General features: G+C 39.3%; 1 protein-coding gene across 1 annotated transcript in view; it reads right to left on the bottom strand.

Annotated features, from left to right (window-relative positions):
• Positions 1–18,690, bottom strand: part of LOC126368847 (GPI inositol-deacylase) — a 28,880-nt gene that overhangs the window by 2,357 nt on the left and 7,833 nt on the right. Inside the window, exons 4-15 of the mRNA XM_050013019.1 lie at positions 15,133–15,290; positions 14,365–14,637; positions 11,744–11,914; positions 10,610–10,731; positions 7,889–8,023; positions 6,758–6,914; positions 5,839–6,110; positions 5,154–5,282; positions 4,212–4,433; positions 3,542–3,730; positions 2,554–2,707; positions 940–1,577 (exon numbers count right to left, since the gene is read on the bottom strand). Of these exons, the coding sequence (XP_049868976.1) occupies positions 940–1,577; positions 2,554–2,707; positions 3,542–3,730; positions 4,212–4,433; positions 5,154–5,282; positions 5,839–6,110; positions 6,758–6,914; positions 7,889–8,023; positions 10,610–10,731; positions 11,744–11,914; positions 14,365–14,637; positions 15,133–15,290 (2,620 nt within the window). The remainder of the gene's footprint in view (positions 1–939; positions 1,578–2,553; positions 2,708–3,541; positions 3,731–4,211; positions 4,434–5,153; positions 5,283–5,838; positions 6,111–6,757; positions 6,915–7,888; positions 8,024–10,609; positions 10,732–11,743; positions 11,915–14,364; positions 14,638–15,132; positions 15,291–18,690) is intronic.

Raw genomic sequence — 18,690 nt, 5'->3', positions numbered from 1 at the left:
CATTGGTGTAACGGAAAGCTCGGTGAGCTGTGGGTACTTAGTTCATCTTGCGATGGATGGTTTATGGTTCTACCACATATAGGGGATTTAGTCATGATCTTATGTTATTTTAACCATATAACGGTGCTGTTTCCGGTGTCAAAAGGACGGGTAATCGACTGACACGTCAAACGGATTGCATATAAGCGAGGCCGGGTTATTCTTTCAATTTTTTTTTAAATAAAAAAATATGCTTGAATACTTAATTTAGGAAAAAAGCTATACAACTGTTACGTAGATAGAAAATAATCGATCGGCCCAAACTCGACCGATACATCACTATGCTTTTTTTTCCTTTTAAGGGACAGGCTAAGATCGTAAAAGCATAATGCTACCTAACATTACTATGCAAATGCACATCCCAACACTGGCTTCCGTATTTTGATAGATCTAATTCGTACAGCGCATTGAAGCTATTGTAAAAACATTATCTTTATTGAAATATACGCGTGTTGCCAGTAATGACCTACGGCAGTGAGACGTGGCCGCTTACTATGGGTCTCGTGAGGATGCTCGGTGTCGCTCAGCGGGCAATGGAGAGAGCTATGTTCGGTATTTCCCTGCTCGATCGAATCAGAAATGAAGAGATCCGCAGGAGAACTAAAGTCACCGACATAACTCGGAGAATTGCAAAGCAGAACCGATGGCCGCTGGGGCGGAAAGGTTCTAGAATGGCGACCACGTGTCGGGCAACGCTCAGTGGGTAGGCCCGCTACAAGGTGGACCGACGATCTGGTGAAGGTCGTGGGAAGCCGCTGGATGCGGGCAGCGCAGGACCGATCGTCGTGGACATCCTTGGGAGAGGCCTCTATGCCCAGCAGTGGGCGTCGTACGGCTGATGATGATGATTGAAATATAATCACTAATATTAATGACCTAGCTCTCTCTAATAGTACTTACTTGAAATTCCTGGCCCACGTAAGGAGCGCGGGGACATTGACTAAAGTAACGCTCATCCACATGAAGAAAAGCGTCATATGAAAATTCAAATTGTTCAATTCTTCATCTAAATCTTCATTTGTCTTTCTTCTATTCACATTTTCTTGATTTTGAGTTTCATTTTTATCAACTACAGGCTTAGAATGCCTTCTAAAAATTCGTTGACGTAAACTTTCTCTGTCAACTGGTACGATTTGTTTAGAAATAGTACCTTGAGAGGTTTCTACTGAAGTACTTTCTTTAGCAATGATTTCTTTACAACTATTATCTTCTTTTACTTTACTACTTTCCACAGTATTTGCTTTAGTATCTGTTACTTTACCAGTCTCTGTAGTATTAGCTTTAATATCTGTTACTTTACTAGTTTCTGTAGTATTACCTTTAGTATCTTTCTCTTTGCTATTGTCACCAATACTATCAATTTTGTTATCAATAGCTTGAGTTTCTGTCGGAATCGATTCTTCTATTTCTTGGCTAACTAATGCCGTGGATTTTTCTTCCTTCTTCTTCTTTGTGAACCAGAGACACATTCTAGATGCAACTTTAGCCATAATTTTATACACGTAATCTTCTAAATATTCTTCGTACATTTTCGATAACTGAAATGAAGAAAATAATTATGTAATTAATAATTGCCATTGTGCAAAAACACCACCACCAACCCGCAGTGGAGTAGCGTGGTGGAGTATATTCAAATTTAAAAATATCTTTATTCAGTAGGTAACATAGTTACACTTTGAATCGTATTTTTTTTTACTCCGTACCCCTCCGATTAATTGAAGGGAGGCCTGTGCCCAGCAGTGGGACGTATATAGGCTGTTTATGTATGTGGGATGTATGAAAGTGTAGGTGAAAGAGTAAGACAATATAAGATGAACGAGTAAGAGAGAGACATGTACGTGAGACAGAGATGCAAAATACGTGTGAGAAAGGGAAAAGATACGAGTGAAGATGTATTCGGTTGAATAGAGCGGCAGAGTAAGAGGTATGAGAATGAAAGGGACAGAAGAGGAATGGAGGACGAAGTGGTGCGCGTCGCTGATGGCTTTTTTCATTTTCTCTAATTAGTATATTATATTCTGTGTTGTTAAAACATTTTAAGATAATATAGTGGGTTATGAAGACGTTTCAGTGTTTATTTTCCTGCTCCCTCCCACATTTTTGCCATTATAAATGGTAGTTTTTCTTTTTGATAACAATTTTTACAGCACCATCTAATATTTATTTGTGGAATGTAGCCTGGAAAGTCGAACCGTGGTAGCCCAGTTGGTAGAACGCTTGCCTGTCTGTATATGCCTAAACGATTGTCGAATTTGTTTTGGTTCATAAAGGATCACGTGCTCAGCGGCGAAGGAAAACATCGTGAGGAAACCCACATTCCCGAGAAATACATTTTCGGAGGTATGTGACCTAACCTGTATTGGGCTGGTTTTCCCTTCGCGGGTTGGAAGTTCGGATAGGCAGTCGCTTCTGTAAAAAACCGGACCTGGCAAATCTTCAGGTTAGGTAAGCGGACCCTGTGAAAAACGGGATAATGCTAGGGGGATGATGTATGTATGTATGAGGTATCTATACCATAAAGGCGTAGAAGGCGGCCCCAGCCAGCAAGGAGGCGGCGCCGCAAGACAGAGGCACCCCAGCCATCAAGGACACGCTCACGATCAGCGGTATCCGCTGCAGGCTCGACGCCACCTTCTCTGCTAAGTTGGAGCTGCCGCGCCACATTATCCTGCAATATTAAAGAACATTTCAAAGCAATCTTGATGTATATCAAAATTGTTTGGTGTTCCCTGTGCAGTGTATACAATAAACTGGTAAATAGATAAAATAGTTCTGCGTCATGTCCTTAGGAGACCTGTGGAACACCCGTCCCGATTGAGCTCTGACCGTGTGCGCGTGGAAAAGAGACCTGGCAAAGCTCGGTTGACCAAGAGTTGAAAACTCTCGGCATGTCATGGGAGCAAGCCACAGAGGCTGCAAAAGATCGCGAGGAGTGGAAGTCTGTTATTCGAGCCCTATATCTAACAGGGGATACAAGGATTAGAAGAAGAAGATCGGAACTCTGTCTGCTACTGTTGATTGAAGGGAGGCCTGTCTCCAGCAGTAGAACGTATATAGGCTATTTATGTGATGTCTTAAACATAAATATGAATGCTACCTCTCACACAGATAGAAACACGGGTAAGAAATAATATATGTTTCTTACTATCATTCATTCATAAGGCCTCTATAGCCGCCAATGACCTTGAGCATTCTGTCAAAATCAGAGAATTGTCAACCGACGCGGGTGAACATAGACGTCACGGAGTCGCTTTACTATTTATTGTTTATTACTTATACGTAGAAATCTTCCTATCCATCCATAGGGAAGGCCCGTGCCCCAGCAGTGGGGACGTTATTGGGCTGATGATGATGACTTATAGAAAAAATATAATAATAACTAGTGCTAGTAGTGTGTAGTGTAGTGTAGTATGTGTAGTGGTAGTGTATTAGTGCTAATGTGTAGTGTAGTGTCTAGTGCTGTAAAAACAAAACAATCTTTATCTCTCTCTCTCTCTCTCACCTGAACAAAAGCCGATGCGCCAGTTGAGACGAAAACACCATAATAGCCAGGGCGGCCGCCGCAGCTATATGCAGCGCGCCCAGCGCCGCCATGTACGCCGGTAGCACTAGCAGGGACCGCGAGAACTGCATCAGCTCTATGTTATGCCAACTTGCGTTTTCTAGAAGGTACGCTAGTAGTGGCACTGATCTGTGAAAGAAAATAATGTTTACAACGTGATAGGTGGTGAGCATTGCCGTCTATAACGGTCGAGACTACTGTGTTAGTGAAAACTGCACTTTATATAAATTAATAACTCATTGGTACAAGTCCAGTACCGAGCCGTGGTAGCCCAGTTGGTAGAACGCTTGCCTCTCACTTTGAGATCGCAGGTTCGAATCCAGCACAGACCTAAACCAATGATTGTCGAATTTGTTTTCGAAATCATGTTTGGATCATAAATAATTATCACGTGCACAGCGGCGAAGGAAAACATCGTGAGGAAACCCACATTCCCGAGAACTGCATTTTCGGAAGTATGTGACCTAATTTGTATTGGGCTGGTTTTCCCTTCGCGGGTTGGAATGTCAGATACGCGTGTACACTATGTGATAACGTCCATGTGTAGGGTCTGTGTAAAACGAGGTGTTTTGTATGAAGTGGGATGTGCTTATGCTTGATTAAAACTTACGTCACAAACGTGAAGAACAATCTCGCGGCGACTAACGCGTAATACGGTTTGACGCCTTCACTCATCAGAGCGCTATGTATCGTCATACAGCGCCCTCTGTCCTTGAGGTGGAGTATGTTACTCCTGGCAGCCAAGAGTACTATAGCAGCAACGTATGGCGTCAGTACTGGAGTGTAGTTCCGAGCGATTTGCGCGAGTCGGTGGTACCACGATGACGCGATACTGTGGAGTTTAAATTATACAATGTGTTAGTGACATCGTAACGAATACTAAGGGGATGATTCATACCATGATGATGAGATAGTGTTTAGTTTACAGCGAAAGAGAAAGCTATTGTAAACCAGTGAATTTCATTGAATAGTTTTGTCTCTGTCGCTCTAAGCTATACACTATCTTTCTGTCCTGGTCTCATGCGCACTATGCCAGAGCGCAAATAGTACATTGGATACTAATAGTTATTTGTAATTTTCGTTTGCTGCGACATTTCTGTAACCGAAATCTATCTTTTTTAGCTTATCACAAGTAAAGGATACTATTATTTTAGAGCAGTCTTTTGATTTGGTAGAATACTGTTCAAACTTAGTGACAGTAAATAAATAAATTCAAAAAAGATTTGAATTTCGTAAATTCAGTTTTTTTATTCGCATTAAATGTAAATGTAATGTATTCTAATTCTTAAAATTAGCTACTTTTCTAAATTAGCTTTAACATGGAATTATAAAAGGAGTTCTGACATGGTAATGGAATCAAAACTGTTTGATATCTGACTTTAATATTAACTAACTTAAATACACTTTCAATTACATACATACATACATAAACTCACGCCCGTAATCCCTAATGGGGTGGGCAGAGCCACAAGTAATCAAAGACAACTTGCAGCCACTGTTGATACGAACACACACACACTTTCAATTAGACTGAAAAATTTACAAATGTTACCTGATAGTAAATGTACACTGTGGATCCAATAACAGCGTAATTTTAACATGTTCTGTAGCTTCTATTCCGTAAGTTATATTCGGATTGCTTTTGTAGATGCGTAGCTTCATGGGCGACCGTTTTATATGACTGAAATTAAATAATCAACTAAATACATATCCATTTATACATGAAAAAAAAACACACTATGCTGTGCTGTGTGTGTGTGTTGTGTTTACTAATAAAAAAAATATACATGCATAATATCACACCCGTATCCATATTGGGGATATAACTTACATAAGCGCATACATTAAGCCGAGAGCCGTAGGTCACCGGCCTTAAGTTTCAAATTCATGTTCGGATATTAAATATTTTTTGCTCTGATTATCATTTGCTCAGCGGTGAAGGAAAACAACGTGAGACAACATACCCGAGAAATGTGTTTTTGGAGATAAATTAACCAAACCTTTAATTGGGCTGGTTTTTCATAATATTTTTAACACAACATAGCATCATACCTGTATCCCCGAAGGGGTTGGCGGAGTATAGTATACCTAAAGTGTAGTATAGTATAGTGTAATGTAGTATAGTGTAGAATAGTATGGTATAGTAATAGTGTAGTGTAGTACAGTACAGTGCAGTGCAGTGCAGTACAGTATAGTATAGTATATACGCCCACTTCTCTTACTAATAGGATACTCACGTGAAATAATGATAGTATTCATTATTCTTCGCCCATGGGACATGTAGCTCGGCAGACACGTGATACTGGCTCGCCTTACAACTGGCCGTGGGCTCGACAAACAGTAAATACGCCTGATGTACAATATTGAACTCTGGTAGTAGCAGTTCGTAATATAAACTATTGAGTTCGGTTTCTTGTTTAATAAGGGCGGTCCCGAAAGATAACATCGAAGGGAGGTTCACTGTGATCTGTCTTGAAGCGTAGTCGTTTATATCAACGTCTAGTATTACCTGTAAGCATAGAATAAAGAATATACGTGGAAAACGTTAATTCACACGCACCAATTGGGTCGCGTACTAATATTTAACTTATTTATGAATTTTAATAAAGAAAAATGTAGTAATAAGTGCGACATTGTGTCACGTTTTTCTATGACGTCACAGGTTGCTTTATCATACAAATTCCATAGTAATTTCGTATTTTGACGTTTAGTAAAAAGTAACTGATTTGACTAGTTGGAAACTAGCCTATTACATGGTATAAGAAGACCAGGTATGCTCTATCCTACCTACGACAAGCCGCCATTGCTATCCCATTGATGACCTAAGTGTTACCATTAAATTGGTATCTCCAACATTCCAAGGACGTAAATTTTATTATTGGAAATTAAGTGAATTACTGGCTAATGTATTTAATTACTATTAATTCTCATACACACAGATATAAAATTTATTAAAACTGTATTTAAATCTTTTACTAAAAAAAAGTTCAAAATTTCCTTGCAAATTAAATATAAAAACATTGGCCGTGGGTAATTTATTTATTACAAAATGGCAATACAGGGTGGACGTCAGCTGGGCTAATCTTGAAATATTAGCTGTCAGCTGTCAGTTTTGAGCATACCTGGTTTTCTTATACCATGGCCTATTATACTAACCGGTTTTCTAGTAGGAGATACTTTGAGTACCACGTGGGACCAATCAGGGTATTGCTGTTTTATGCTGTGAAGGTTGATCGTAGCCAGTTTCCTCTTGCCAAAATTAACAGCGGCGCCGGTCCAGCGGCTCAACTCCGTCAAAGACATACCTTGCTTACTGAAAACATTACATTTCATTAACGAGGGACTTTCCAGGCTGCGTTCTCCAAAAACAGTACAGATGGCGTTGTTCAGATTTAACGTGATAATTACCTATTTTCTCATTGCTCGGGTACGGAATTATTCAAAAGTAATGTGTATTATGTAATGGCAGAGGTATACATAAAAATAATTGTTGCTTCATATTTTGGCGAGGAGAACCGATGGCCGCTGGGGCGGAAGGGTTCTGGAATGGCGACCACGTGTCGGACGACGCTCAGTGGGTAGGCCCGCTACAAGGTGGACCGACGATCTGGTAAAGGTCGCGGGAAGCCGTTGGGTGCGGGTAGCGCGGGACCGATCGTCGTGGAGATCCTTGGGGGAGGCCTATGCCCAGCAGTGGGCGTCGTACGGCTGACGATGATGATGATGATGATTTTGATCAGAATAATAATGGTTGGAATATGTGTTGTGCTTGGGTGTAATCTTCTCTTCTATCATGTGGGTGGGATTACCAACCCCAACAACCCTGGTGTCAGGGTTACTATTGAGCCGCCAAAGGCCCCTGTCATGGCTCATGTAACGACTACTTACTTACATCAGTAAGTAGTAACCGGGACCAACTGCTAAACGTACCTTCCGAAGCATGGATCATCTTACTTTCGGACAATCAGGTGATCAGCAATCATGTAATGTCCTAACCAAACAAGGGATCACAAAGTGATTTTTGTGATATGTCCCTACCGGGATTTGAACCCGGGACCTGCGGATTGTGAGCCGAACACTCAAACCACTGGACGACAGAGGCCGTTGTCCAGTGGATGGGTGTGGGTGTACTAACAAGGGTCATCATTTATACCCAAAACGAAGGCTGGAACGATTAAATACTTAGTCTGAGATAGAAGCGCAAGGGCAAAAAGAGTTTATGTTGCAACAGAAAGGATATAATCACATTTGGAGCAGATTTCCCGGTGATAAAGTGATAGTACTTACCAGTATCTATAAGTATTATACGTATACATAGCATTGCACCCGAATATCCAGTCCTTATCGGTAACATTGACCGTTTCCACGGCAACGAAACGGTTCTGTGGATAATTCAATAGCCTTATCATCAAGTACGTTGTCCTGGAACAAATAATAAAAAGAAATGTTATTCATGAATGAACAGCCTCCATAGTCTAGTGGCTCGATTCCCGATGGGTACATTGTCGAAATCACTGTGTGAGACTGTCCTTTGTTTGGCTAGGACATTGCAGGCTTGAATCACCCTATAGTCCGGAAAAGTAACATGACCCCGTGCTTCGGAAGAAACGTTAAGGTGTTGGTCTCGGTGTACAAGCCCAAACATCTCCACCAATCCGCAGTGGAGTAGCGTTGTGGAGCATACTCCACTCTAAAATTGAACAGTGGTACGTAGTATAGATATATTATGTGTATCTATGTACTATTCAGAGGCGGAGGACAGGAGTCCTAGTACGGCTTTGAAATAGACTACTCTGGGCGCAATCACACTCGCGTCAGACAGAGTACCTACTGCGGGGCGAAAGGCAAGAGGGAAACCACTACTACGTATATAGTAATCGTTACATGAACTACATCAGGGGTATTTGGCGGCTCAATAATAAACCTGACACCAGGGTTGATGAGGTCAGTCATTGAGGTCACAACCCACACGGGAGAAATTAGTGAACGTATTAGTTTATCTCTCGATAAAATAAACACACTTAAGTACTTTTCGAGTTCACACTTAGGTACATACTTCAGTACTTTTACTCAAGTGTGTATAACTAACTTCTCACATTATCTTATCTAACATTTACGCAAGGACATTGCTAATAATTGTATATTTGTACAGACAGAATTATACAAGTACGTTCGTTATCCGACTTTAAAAAAAGGAGGTTGTCAATTTGACCCGTGTGAATGTTAATACTGTTGGAATTGCACAATATTGGCAATTAAATATCATAATACATACTAATGTACTTTTTCTACTGCTCTTTTATTTTGTTTTGTACTGTTTGTGCAATAAAGTATTTGTTATGTTAGCTACCCATATCGCTTTTTTTTCGGAGGACAGGAGACCTAGTACGGCTTTGAAATAGACTACTCTGGGCGCCATCCCACTCACGTCAGACAGAGTACTGCGGGGCGGAAGGCAAGAGGGAAACCACTGCTCTATTTTTCTGTAGAAAAGTAGCATGGAGAATACTACACCGACAAGAGCGTAGCTCTTAAATTATTGACGATATCGTCTTTTTATTGTATGATAATTCAATCAATCCACAGTATCAACACCAATAAATAGACTACACTGCACTAAGGTTGCCTGTAAGAGATTGCTACTTAGCAATAAGGCCGCCTATTGTACTAATTCTATTTCTCTTTTGTTTTGTATTTTGTTTTTTCCTGTTTGTGCAATACAGTATTTGTTATGTTAAATATTATAAGTGCGAAAGTAACTCTGTCTGGTAACAACATTTTCACGCCTAAACAGTTGAACCAACTTAGATAAAATTTGATATTGACATAGTTTGAGACATAGTGAATAATAGGGTAGTGTCTATCCCGGAAATCACACTGGGGATGAAGAGGGGATGGAAACGTGCTGCGTGCGATAACCGAAATCCACGCGGATAAGTCGCGGGCGAAAAGCTAGTATCTAAACATGCGGGAGCGTGTGAAGCCAAGTTCAAGTAACAGTACTGGCGAGCAGTATTTATTTTTATTTATTTATAAAGTACAACCACATCACATATATTTAAACATTTTACATTTATAAGGTTACGGTATTGTGACTAATATATATGACAATTGCGGCGTACATAACTTATACAATCTTCTTCTTATCGTGTGGGTTGTGAGGTGAATTACCAACAACACCAATTATTACTTATACAATTAAAGGTACTTACAGTACCGTGTGTAATATTACACAAACCATTTGGAGCCACTTTTGACTCCCTCATATAAAATATACGCTAACGACTATATTCCCAACTGGAGTAATCAGAGGTACCTACAGCCATTGTGTGATGAACATATTACCCGCATTTCACAGAAATTTCAAAATAAACAGAAACAAAAATAAACAAATATCACATAATAATATAGATATAAATATTACGCAAATGTTATTTTTATGGTGGAAATCTCGATAGCAGGTAGGTATGTCTCATGACGCAATGGCGTAGACTCGAAATATCTTTCACCATAAATCTGGAGAAACGCCAACACACACGTGTAGTTTCAATGGCCACGTCATGATATCATGAAAACACTAATTTTATACGATTTTTTTCTGTCTTTATTCTTTAGGAACTTTTGTTCTCAAAAACATGCCAGCTCCATCGAACCTTAACAAGTACTACAATCTATTACATATTTAAACAGAACAATTTAACTTATTTAAACTAAAAACAAGGTCACACCATAGAGCTATTAGGCTATTTGCGTAGGCGCTTATTTAATATTACCTAAACTTGAAAGAATGCCCTAAATTCTATAACAGAATTGAAGAGGGTTGTTTAAAGTTCTGCCTAAAGTTGACGTGTGCTCCAATGCCTGTGGATTAAACGTCCTTTCATTTTCGGCGGATAGGAAAATAGCGGGTATAATTTAAAATTAGATAGATTCCAATACACACCACTGGGATCAGCACCATTACCTGCCTCATTTATAGGTGAAAAATTATAACATAAACACACTTACTTGTCAATGTCGGGTCTGGCAACCCTATAAGCCCTCCTGTTGTCTTCGTACCAGAACGCGTCAGCAACCATCGCGACAGTTGGGCGGTTTATCGTCGAGCTGAGTGTCATCGAACGATTGGCCTGAAAGAAAAGTGATCGTCTCTTGAACTATCTGCGAAAGTTGTTACGATTTATTTAGGTACACATACAGGAATACATATAAACTTTTACAGGCAGCATCCATATTATTTTTGGGGAACGTAGTCTGGAAAGCACCTTCTTCTTCTTCCCTTCTTCTTGATTCTTTATCCCTTGTGAATATAGATTTTGCATTGTATGCCGTCTGCACGGCAACCGGGCCGCGCAACCCAACTTCGACCAATAGACGTAGTGAATGCTGTCTACAGTAGACAGACGACGTACGTCTATTGGTCGGAGCTTTCGATATAATAGGCTAGTTGACTACTTAGTCAAATGAGACACTTTTAACGAAACGTCGAAAAAAAAGTTTTCTTTGGAGTTTGGAAATACTGTCCTGCGACGTCATCAATATAAGCCGTCAAATGTTGTACTCATTGTTACTTAAATCATAAATAAAATTCGAAAATAAGTCGAAAAGTAAAATGACATCGATTTTTGATCGTCTTAGACTGGTTTCTATTTCTAGATTAATATTTTATAATTTATCTTTGACCCAGTCGAATACCCTAATCGCGCCGCGTGGTTAGTGCTGCCCCACTATGAAGTGATTTTTTTTTAATTTTTCACTAACATAGTTTTTAAATGACAAGGGAGCGTAAGTTGCCCAAATTACCTATACAGGGTGTTAGTGACGTCGTAACGAATACTGAGGGGGTGATTCAGACCATGATTTTGAGTTGGTATCAACTTGAACTTCCGGTCGGAAAATTCATGAAAGTATTAGTGTTTTTTTTTATATTTTCAGTTCCATACTTTTCCGACGGAAAATTCCACTTGATATCATCTCAGAATGATGGTCTGAATAATCCCTATAAGTTTTCGTTACGATATCACTAACAGCCTGTATACTATCTTATAAATGACATTTATAATTAAATTATTTCTTCAACTTTTGAACACACGCCTTCATTAATCGCTAACTAATCTATGTCTGTCATCTATCTAATCTTACCTGGAAATATTGTTTAGCTTTCACTGTTAAAAGTTGATAGTTTTCGGAGACCTGTTCAGTCTGTGGGTCGATGATATCGAAGAGATATTTGTTGATGGCCATTACTAATTGCTTACACCACACTATGCCAACGTGGTCTGGTGATACCCACACTCCTGGGATAGCTGTAGTCTACAAGAAAAAGTTATGATTCGATTAAACATTCAGCAATTCATACTTCTTTTCTTCAAAAAAGAAGAAATGGAATGAGGAAGTGGATATGGGGAGTGGAATTCTTTGCCGTCTTCTGTATTTCCGAATGCATATAACCCGGGTGCTTTCAAGGCCAGAGTGAACAGGCACCTTCTGGGCGAGCTCGCTCCATCTTAGGCTTCGTCAATGCCCTCGGGCAAGTCTGGGGCCAAGAGCTAACCCATCAATGGTAAAAAAAGAAAAGAAATAGGTCTGGTTTTTCTTCTCTCTCGTGAGTAGATGACTAACCACAGCGATCCAAACCTAGTGTCAGGGTTATTATTTATGTAACGATTAAAGTAGTTGTTCTTAAGTAGACAGTAATGTATGTGACAGCCTCCGTGGTCTAGTGGTTAGAGCGTTAGGCTCACGATCTGGAGGTCCGGGTTCGATTCCCGATGGGGACATTGTCGAAATCACTTTGTGAGACTGTCCTTTGTTTGGTAAGGACTTTTCAGGCTTGAATCACCTGATTGTCCGAAAAAGTAAGATGATTCCGTGCTTCGGAGGGCACGTTAAGCCGTTGGTCCCGGCTATTAGCCGTAAAAACACCTCCACCAACCCGCATTGGAGCAGCGTGGTGTAGTATGCTCCATACCCCCTCCGGTTGATTGAGGGGAGGCCTGTGCCCAGCAGTGGGACGTATATAGGCAGTTTATGTAATGTGATCTAGTGCTTAGAGCGTTCAGCTCATAATCTGAAGTGCCGGGGTCGATTCCCAAATTCTTTCTTAAAAAACGAAGACTAAATAAGATAATAACCTGAAACAATTCATCTAAAAAGCTATATAGCAATAAAAGTAAATGCGCAATGTCAAACAGCAATATTAGATGAATTTCTTCGATATGGCCTTTTTGACCCCTAAGTTTTAACATAATATACTCCGCGCTACATTTTAAAAGTGCTATTTTCTTCAGTCCTTAATAGTAAGTCGGTAGAGACTGATTGAATGATGGAGAATAAAAAAATCCAAGAAGTTCTTCTAGGGTTGTGAAGTGGATTACCAACCTAGTTACTTCTCTAAGAGGTTGAAGAAGAAATATTCCACTAGGATTAACAGGCTAGTTTCCAACTAGTCAAATCAGTTACTTTTACTAAACGTCAAAACACGAAATTACTATGGAATTTGTATGAATAAGCAACATGTGACGTCATAAAAAAACGTGACAAATTGTCGCACTTGTTATTACATTTTTCTTCAGTAAAATTCATAAATAAGTTAAATAGAAAAAAGAAAATGTTTTTGTCAGCTTTGGATCTGTCCTTATTAAGCATCAGAATTTCATAAGTTATCTTTGACCTAGGAAACTACCCAATTACAGATACGAATGCCTTGATATTGTCGCGATTCTTTGCAACCAAAATTTCTTAGGTACTATCGTTACGAATCGCAAACGATTGGCTGATAGGCCTAATGATTAACGTTATCAAACTAATTTGACTTATATTTGTAATATACTCTAGGTATAGATTATTATCAGATTGATAATTATATTTGTAAGTAAAAGTAATTCTTGCCCTAATTTTCGTACTCGTTCAACTACGAATATGTTCACGTTACGCGACAACTAATGCGCATTCAATGGAAAAGTTGATATGATTGCCAAGAAAATGCCGTAATGGACACAAAGAAACGAATAATGCCACTTATTTCTATTCTATAAATAAATACCTAAGTGACTACAAGAGCTGCGGGTTCAAGTCCCGTCCGAGTCAGATTCTTTTTCGATTTAAATTTCTCTTTGTAAATAAGTGACTAACTAGATAGCATAGAGTATTAAGCAGATTATTAACTTTGTATCAACAGTGGCTGCAAATTCTCATAAAAATAAAATAAAATCAATTTATTTCAGGCATGTAACCCATATTTACATTAGCAATTATAAAATTAAAATTCCAAAATCAGTAAAATAGTAAAATTGAAATTAAATTAAAAATATTTAAACAAAGATGAAATAATTATATTACATTTAAATAATTATATTACATTTTCATTTTTTAATTCTTTTTTCAATATTCAGTCAGTCACTACTAATAATATAATCATAGGAATACGGGTGTGAGTTTATGTAATTATGTTTGCGCGTATTATTTTATAGACCTTTATGACCACCGCCTATCACGTGTGTGAGTGTATCTAACAGAAATCTTGGTGACGCACGGGTACTTAGTTTATCTTGTGATGGATGGACCTTTGACTACCCCAATCGTTATGTTGTTACCTAAATTTTTAAATGAATCTTATAGGTCATATTTCAAACGTTTTTTTTTTTTTGCTAATGACGATTTGTAATGTGCTAGCAGCTAGCTCCTTAATAAATGTAGTGAGAGCCCTCAGCGCTCCCCATTTGTCCGGCCAAGTAGTTAGCTCCTTAAAATGATAAACTTACCAAGGCACTGATGTAGCTTTCTTTTGAAGATGTCAAACTAGATGGCATGAGAAAATCCCTTGGTCCATTCCCGAAGCTAAGTAGGATTTTCTGGCTCCAATTATTACTGCTGGCAACATCGTCCCATTCCGCACTCATGAATTTGTAGTAATCATTTATTGCAATGTCAAAGTTCATAACTGGAGCTTCCAGAGGGGCTGCCAGAGTTATTGCAACAGATGTGGAATTCATTGTTGGAGGATATGCTAATAGTCTTTTTGCTATTACTCCTCCCTAAAAAATATATAAAGAAATAATATTGGAAAAATATAAATAAAGTGAATCATAAATATATAAAACAATTACAATAATTCAACAGTTTGTCAACGTCACAAGTAACGTAATTCGTCGTTACGATGTCACTAACACCCTGTATATATAGGTATATATCAGTTGACAAAACAGTATTATATTTTTCCATAACATACAGAATAAAACCTATTTATTTACCAAATACCCCCTCCGGTTGATTGAGGGGAGGCCTGTGCCCAGCAGTGGGACGTATATAGGCAGTTTATGTTTATGTTATTTACCAAATAACATATTAGTTTTTAAATACAACACACAAGTTCAATTTAATTTTAAATTTAAATTTGGAACATCAACATTAAATAACCACAGAAAAGTGATATTTAATTTTAAAATACCTTTTGTTTCGAATAATTCTTACGAAACATAAACTTGAGAAGTGTTTAGATTTTTTAATGAGAAGTGTATAAAATAACTTACCATGGAATGGCCAATGAGGATAACAGTTGTAGGCACAGATTTTGTATACCTATTGCTTTTATAAAGACTCAGTATCCTTGACAAACATGCAGCTGCAAAGTTTGTTTGGCTTTGAAGAACACCACCATACAATCCCGATAATTCTTCATTGTAGGCAACTAAACAGAAATAATAAGACTCATACATACATATATATAATCACCGCGCATTTCCCGTTGGGGTAGGCAGACCACGGAATTTCATTTGACACGATCCTGACACACCACTTTTAGTTCTTCCACTCTCATGAAAGACTTCATGCATACTCACTGGGTTAGAGTACTCTTGACCAAACCCCCCCCCCCCCCCCCCACTGACACTTCCACCCGCATCATAAATTTTTTCATTGAATATATTATACAATGTGTTATGTATGTGTGTGGGTACACACACATACATTTGTACTTGATTAATAAAACAGTGCAAGCAGAGCTACCGTGCCTTTCACTCGTGTCCACATATTTACCAGTGGCGACGATCTACCCTACACTGTTAAAAATGGCTGGATCACAGTTTGGAATTTTGACTACGTTTGATCACAATAATCAAGATTGGCAGACGTACAAGAGTCGAATTCAACAATATTTTGTGGCAAACGACATCGACAGCCAAACTGATGTGGTGGGCAAAAAGAGGAAAGCGATTCTGCTCAGTGCACTCGCAGAGGGTACTTATAAGCTAGTGGCGGACTTAGTCTTGCCAAAGAGAATTGAAGAAGTACCGTATGAAGACATTCTAAACATATTAGATGTGCACTTTACTCCTAAACGTCTCGGTTTTGGTGAGAGACACAACTTCTATGCGGCGGTCCAACTACATGGTGAAACGCATTCACAGTGGGCAGCGCGATTGCGTGGATTAACAGCGCATTGCGCTTTTCTTAACGTCGAAGAAGCATTACGAGATAAGTTTGTTATGGGAATGCTGCCGGGACCTGAGAAGGAGAAAATGTACTCGCAAGATCTGACGGTACTGTCGTTGACAAAAGCAGTTGAACTGGCGGAGAATTTACGTTGTGCACGTGCCGCGGCCGTGGCCAGTTCATCAAGCGCCGACAGTGCGCTCCACATCGCGCCAGATAAGCAGTTGTTTAAAATTAAAAAAGGAGGTAGTGTCAAAACGGCTAAAGTCAAGTGTAGTGTATGCGGTTATACAAATCATCCTACGTCCGAATGCAAATTCGCAAATTATGTGTGTAAAAAATGTCATGAAAAAGGGCATTTAAAAAGAGTGTGCACGAAAGTGAATTTTGTGAAAATGCAGGGTGGTGATGAGAGCGAGGATGATGATGACGGTAAGGTTTTTTATATTCGTTCATTGCGGGGTGAGCCGATGATGGAGCGAGTGTCTATAAATAACCTAAATTTCGAATTCGAAATAGATAGTGGATCCGCGGTGACTGTAATATCAGAAAAATACTATAAGTTACATTTCAAAGAAGTGCCATTATCAGTAACGCGTAAACAGCTGATGACTTACAACGGTAAAAACATCTGTTGCATAGGTAGTGTTTGTTTACCTATAACTTATTCCGGTCGAACGCATAACGTACACTTTTATGTCGTTCGCGACGGCGGCCCACCGCTTTTGGGCAGAGATTTTATTTCAAGGTTTAACTTACAACTGGTACCAGTTAATTATTGTCAAGAAAGCGAAACTGTTACCTTATTAAAACTGTTACAAAAACAATATTTAGACTTGTTTTCAAATAAATTAGGAACATTTAACAAATACAAAATTAAATTACCAGTAAAGGACGACACGAAACCGGTTTTCTATAAAGCACGACCCATTGCGTTTGCGTTGCGTGAGAAGGTGGAAAAGGAAATCGAAAGAATGGTTAATTTAGGTATTCTGAAACCGGTTGAATTTTCAGAACAAGCGTCACCAATTGTACCGGTGCTGAAGCGAAATGGATCTGTAAGAATATGCGCAGATTATTCGGTAAGCCTCAATAAGCAACTAATCGTCGAACAATATCCTTTACCGACGGTAAGTGAGTTATTTGCAAAGTTACACGGAGGACAACAATTTACAAAACTGGACTTATCTATGGCCTATAATCAGTTTGTGTTAGACGACGAGTCACAATGGTTAACATGTATAAATACACATCGTGGCCTGTATAAATACACGCGTTTGGTGTTTGGGCTGGCCAGTGCGCCGGCAATTTTCCAACGCGCTATGGAATGCATTTTATCGGGAATGGACGGTGTGCTATGTTTGTTAGATGACGTTCTAATCACAGGCAAAGACAAGGCAGAACATTTAGAAAGGTTGCATGCGGTTCTTAAAAGGTTAACCGACGCGGGGCTTACCCTGCAACAAGAAAAATGCGAGTTTTTCAAAAATGAAATCACGTATCTAGGGTATGTAGTCACAAAAGATGGATTAAAAAAGTCTCCAGAAAAGGTAAAAGCCATGGTGGAAGCGCCTACTCCACAAAACGTCAGTCAACTACAATCATTTCTGGGCCTTGTAAATTATTATAGGAATTTTGTACCGAACGCATCATGCATTCTCAGTCCATTGTATAATTTGTTAAAAAAGAGTAAAAGGTGGGAATGGACCGCGGAACATGAAAACGCATTCACAACAATTAAAAAAATATTATGTTCTGATCAAACGCTGACGCATTTTAATCCTAAAGCTAAAATAGTATTGACTGTAGATGCGTCACCGAATGGGTTAGGCGCGATAATCTCACAAATTGATAGCGATGGGGTCGAAAGACCAATATCATTTGCATCGCGGACACTAAATGCTGCGGAAAAGCATTATGCTCAGATCCAGAAGGAAGCAACTGCGATAATTTACGGTGTAAGGCGTTTCCATCAATATTTATACGGCCGATCAGAACCATTTGTTTTAAGAACCGACCACAAGCCACTCATTTCAATTTTCGGACCACACAAAGGCATTCCAGAGGTTTCCGCCAATAGATTGCAAAGATATGCAATGTTTCTGGCTGGGTATAATTATTCAATAGAATACATTCGCAGTGCCGATAACAGCGCGGATTATCTCTCGCGCGCGAGCCTACCGCTACCCATTCCATCGGCGCCCGCGCCGTCCTGCACCGCTCGCGGCGAGTGCACGTGCACCGAACAGTGTAGTGAGGAACTCGCTGTTGATCGCGCGAGCTATGTTTGTTTTGTTATTGACGGAAGCGAGCCTATTACTTTATCTAAATTACGCGAAGCAACGGACAAAGACATCGTATTGAAACGCGTAGTGGAATATGTAGTGAATATAAAAGCTGGTTGATGGAGACAGAGGGTGTAAGCATTAAAACAGCAGGGCTTCACAGACGAACACTATATTGTCTTTGTAAACACTTGTTGTTAATACGTCACAAATATAAAAGGAATTGTACTGAGGTCGATTACATTGAGAGAGAATATAAATTGATTATCGATGTATGAACGGCAGACATAATTGCAGAGAGATAATAGAGAGAAGTAAAACGTCACCTAGTTTGACACTATGGTAAAGGGTTGCCATATTTAACACCCCTCC

Source organism: Pectinophora gossypiella, chromosome 8, assembly GCF_024362695.1.
Source record: "Pectinophora gossypiella chromosome 8, ilPecGoss1.1, whole genome shotgun sequence".
Taxonomy (NCBI): Eukaryota; Metazoa; Arthropoda; class Insecta; order Lepidoptera; family Gelechiidae; genus Pectinophora; species Pectinophora gossypiella.
The sequence above is the reverse complement of the archived record's forward strand: the minus strand, read 5'-3'. Positions and strand labels throughout refer to the sequence as shown.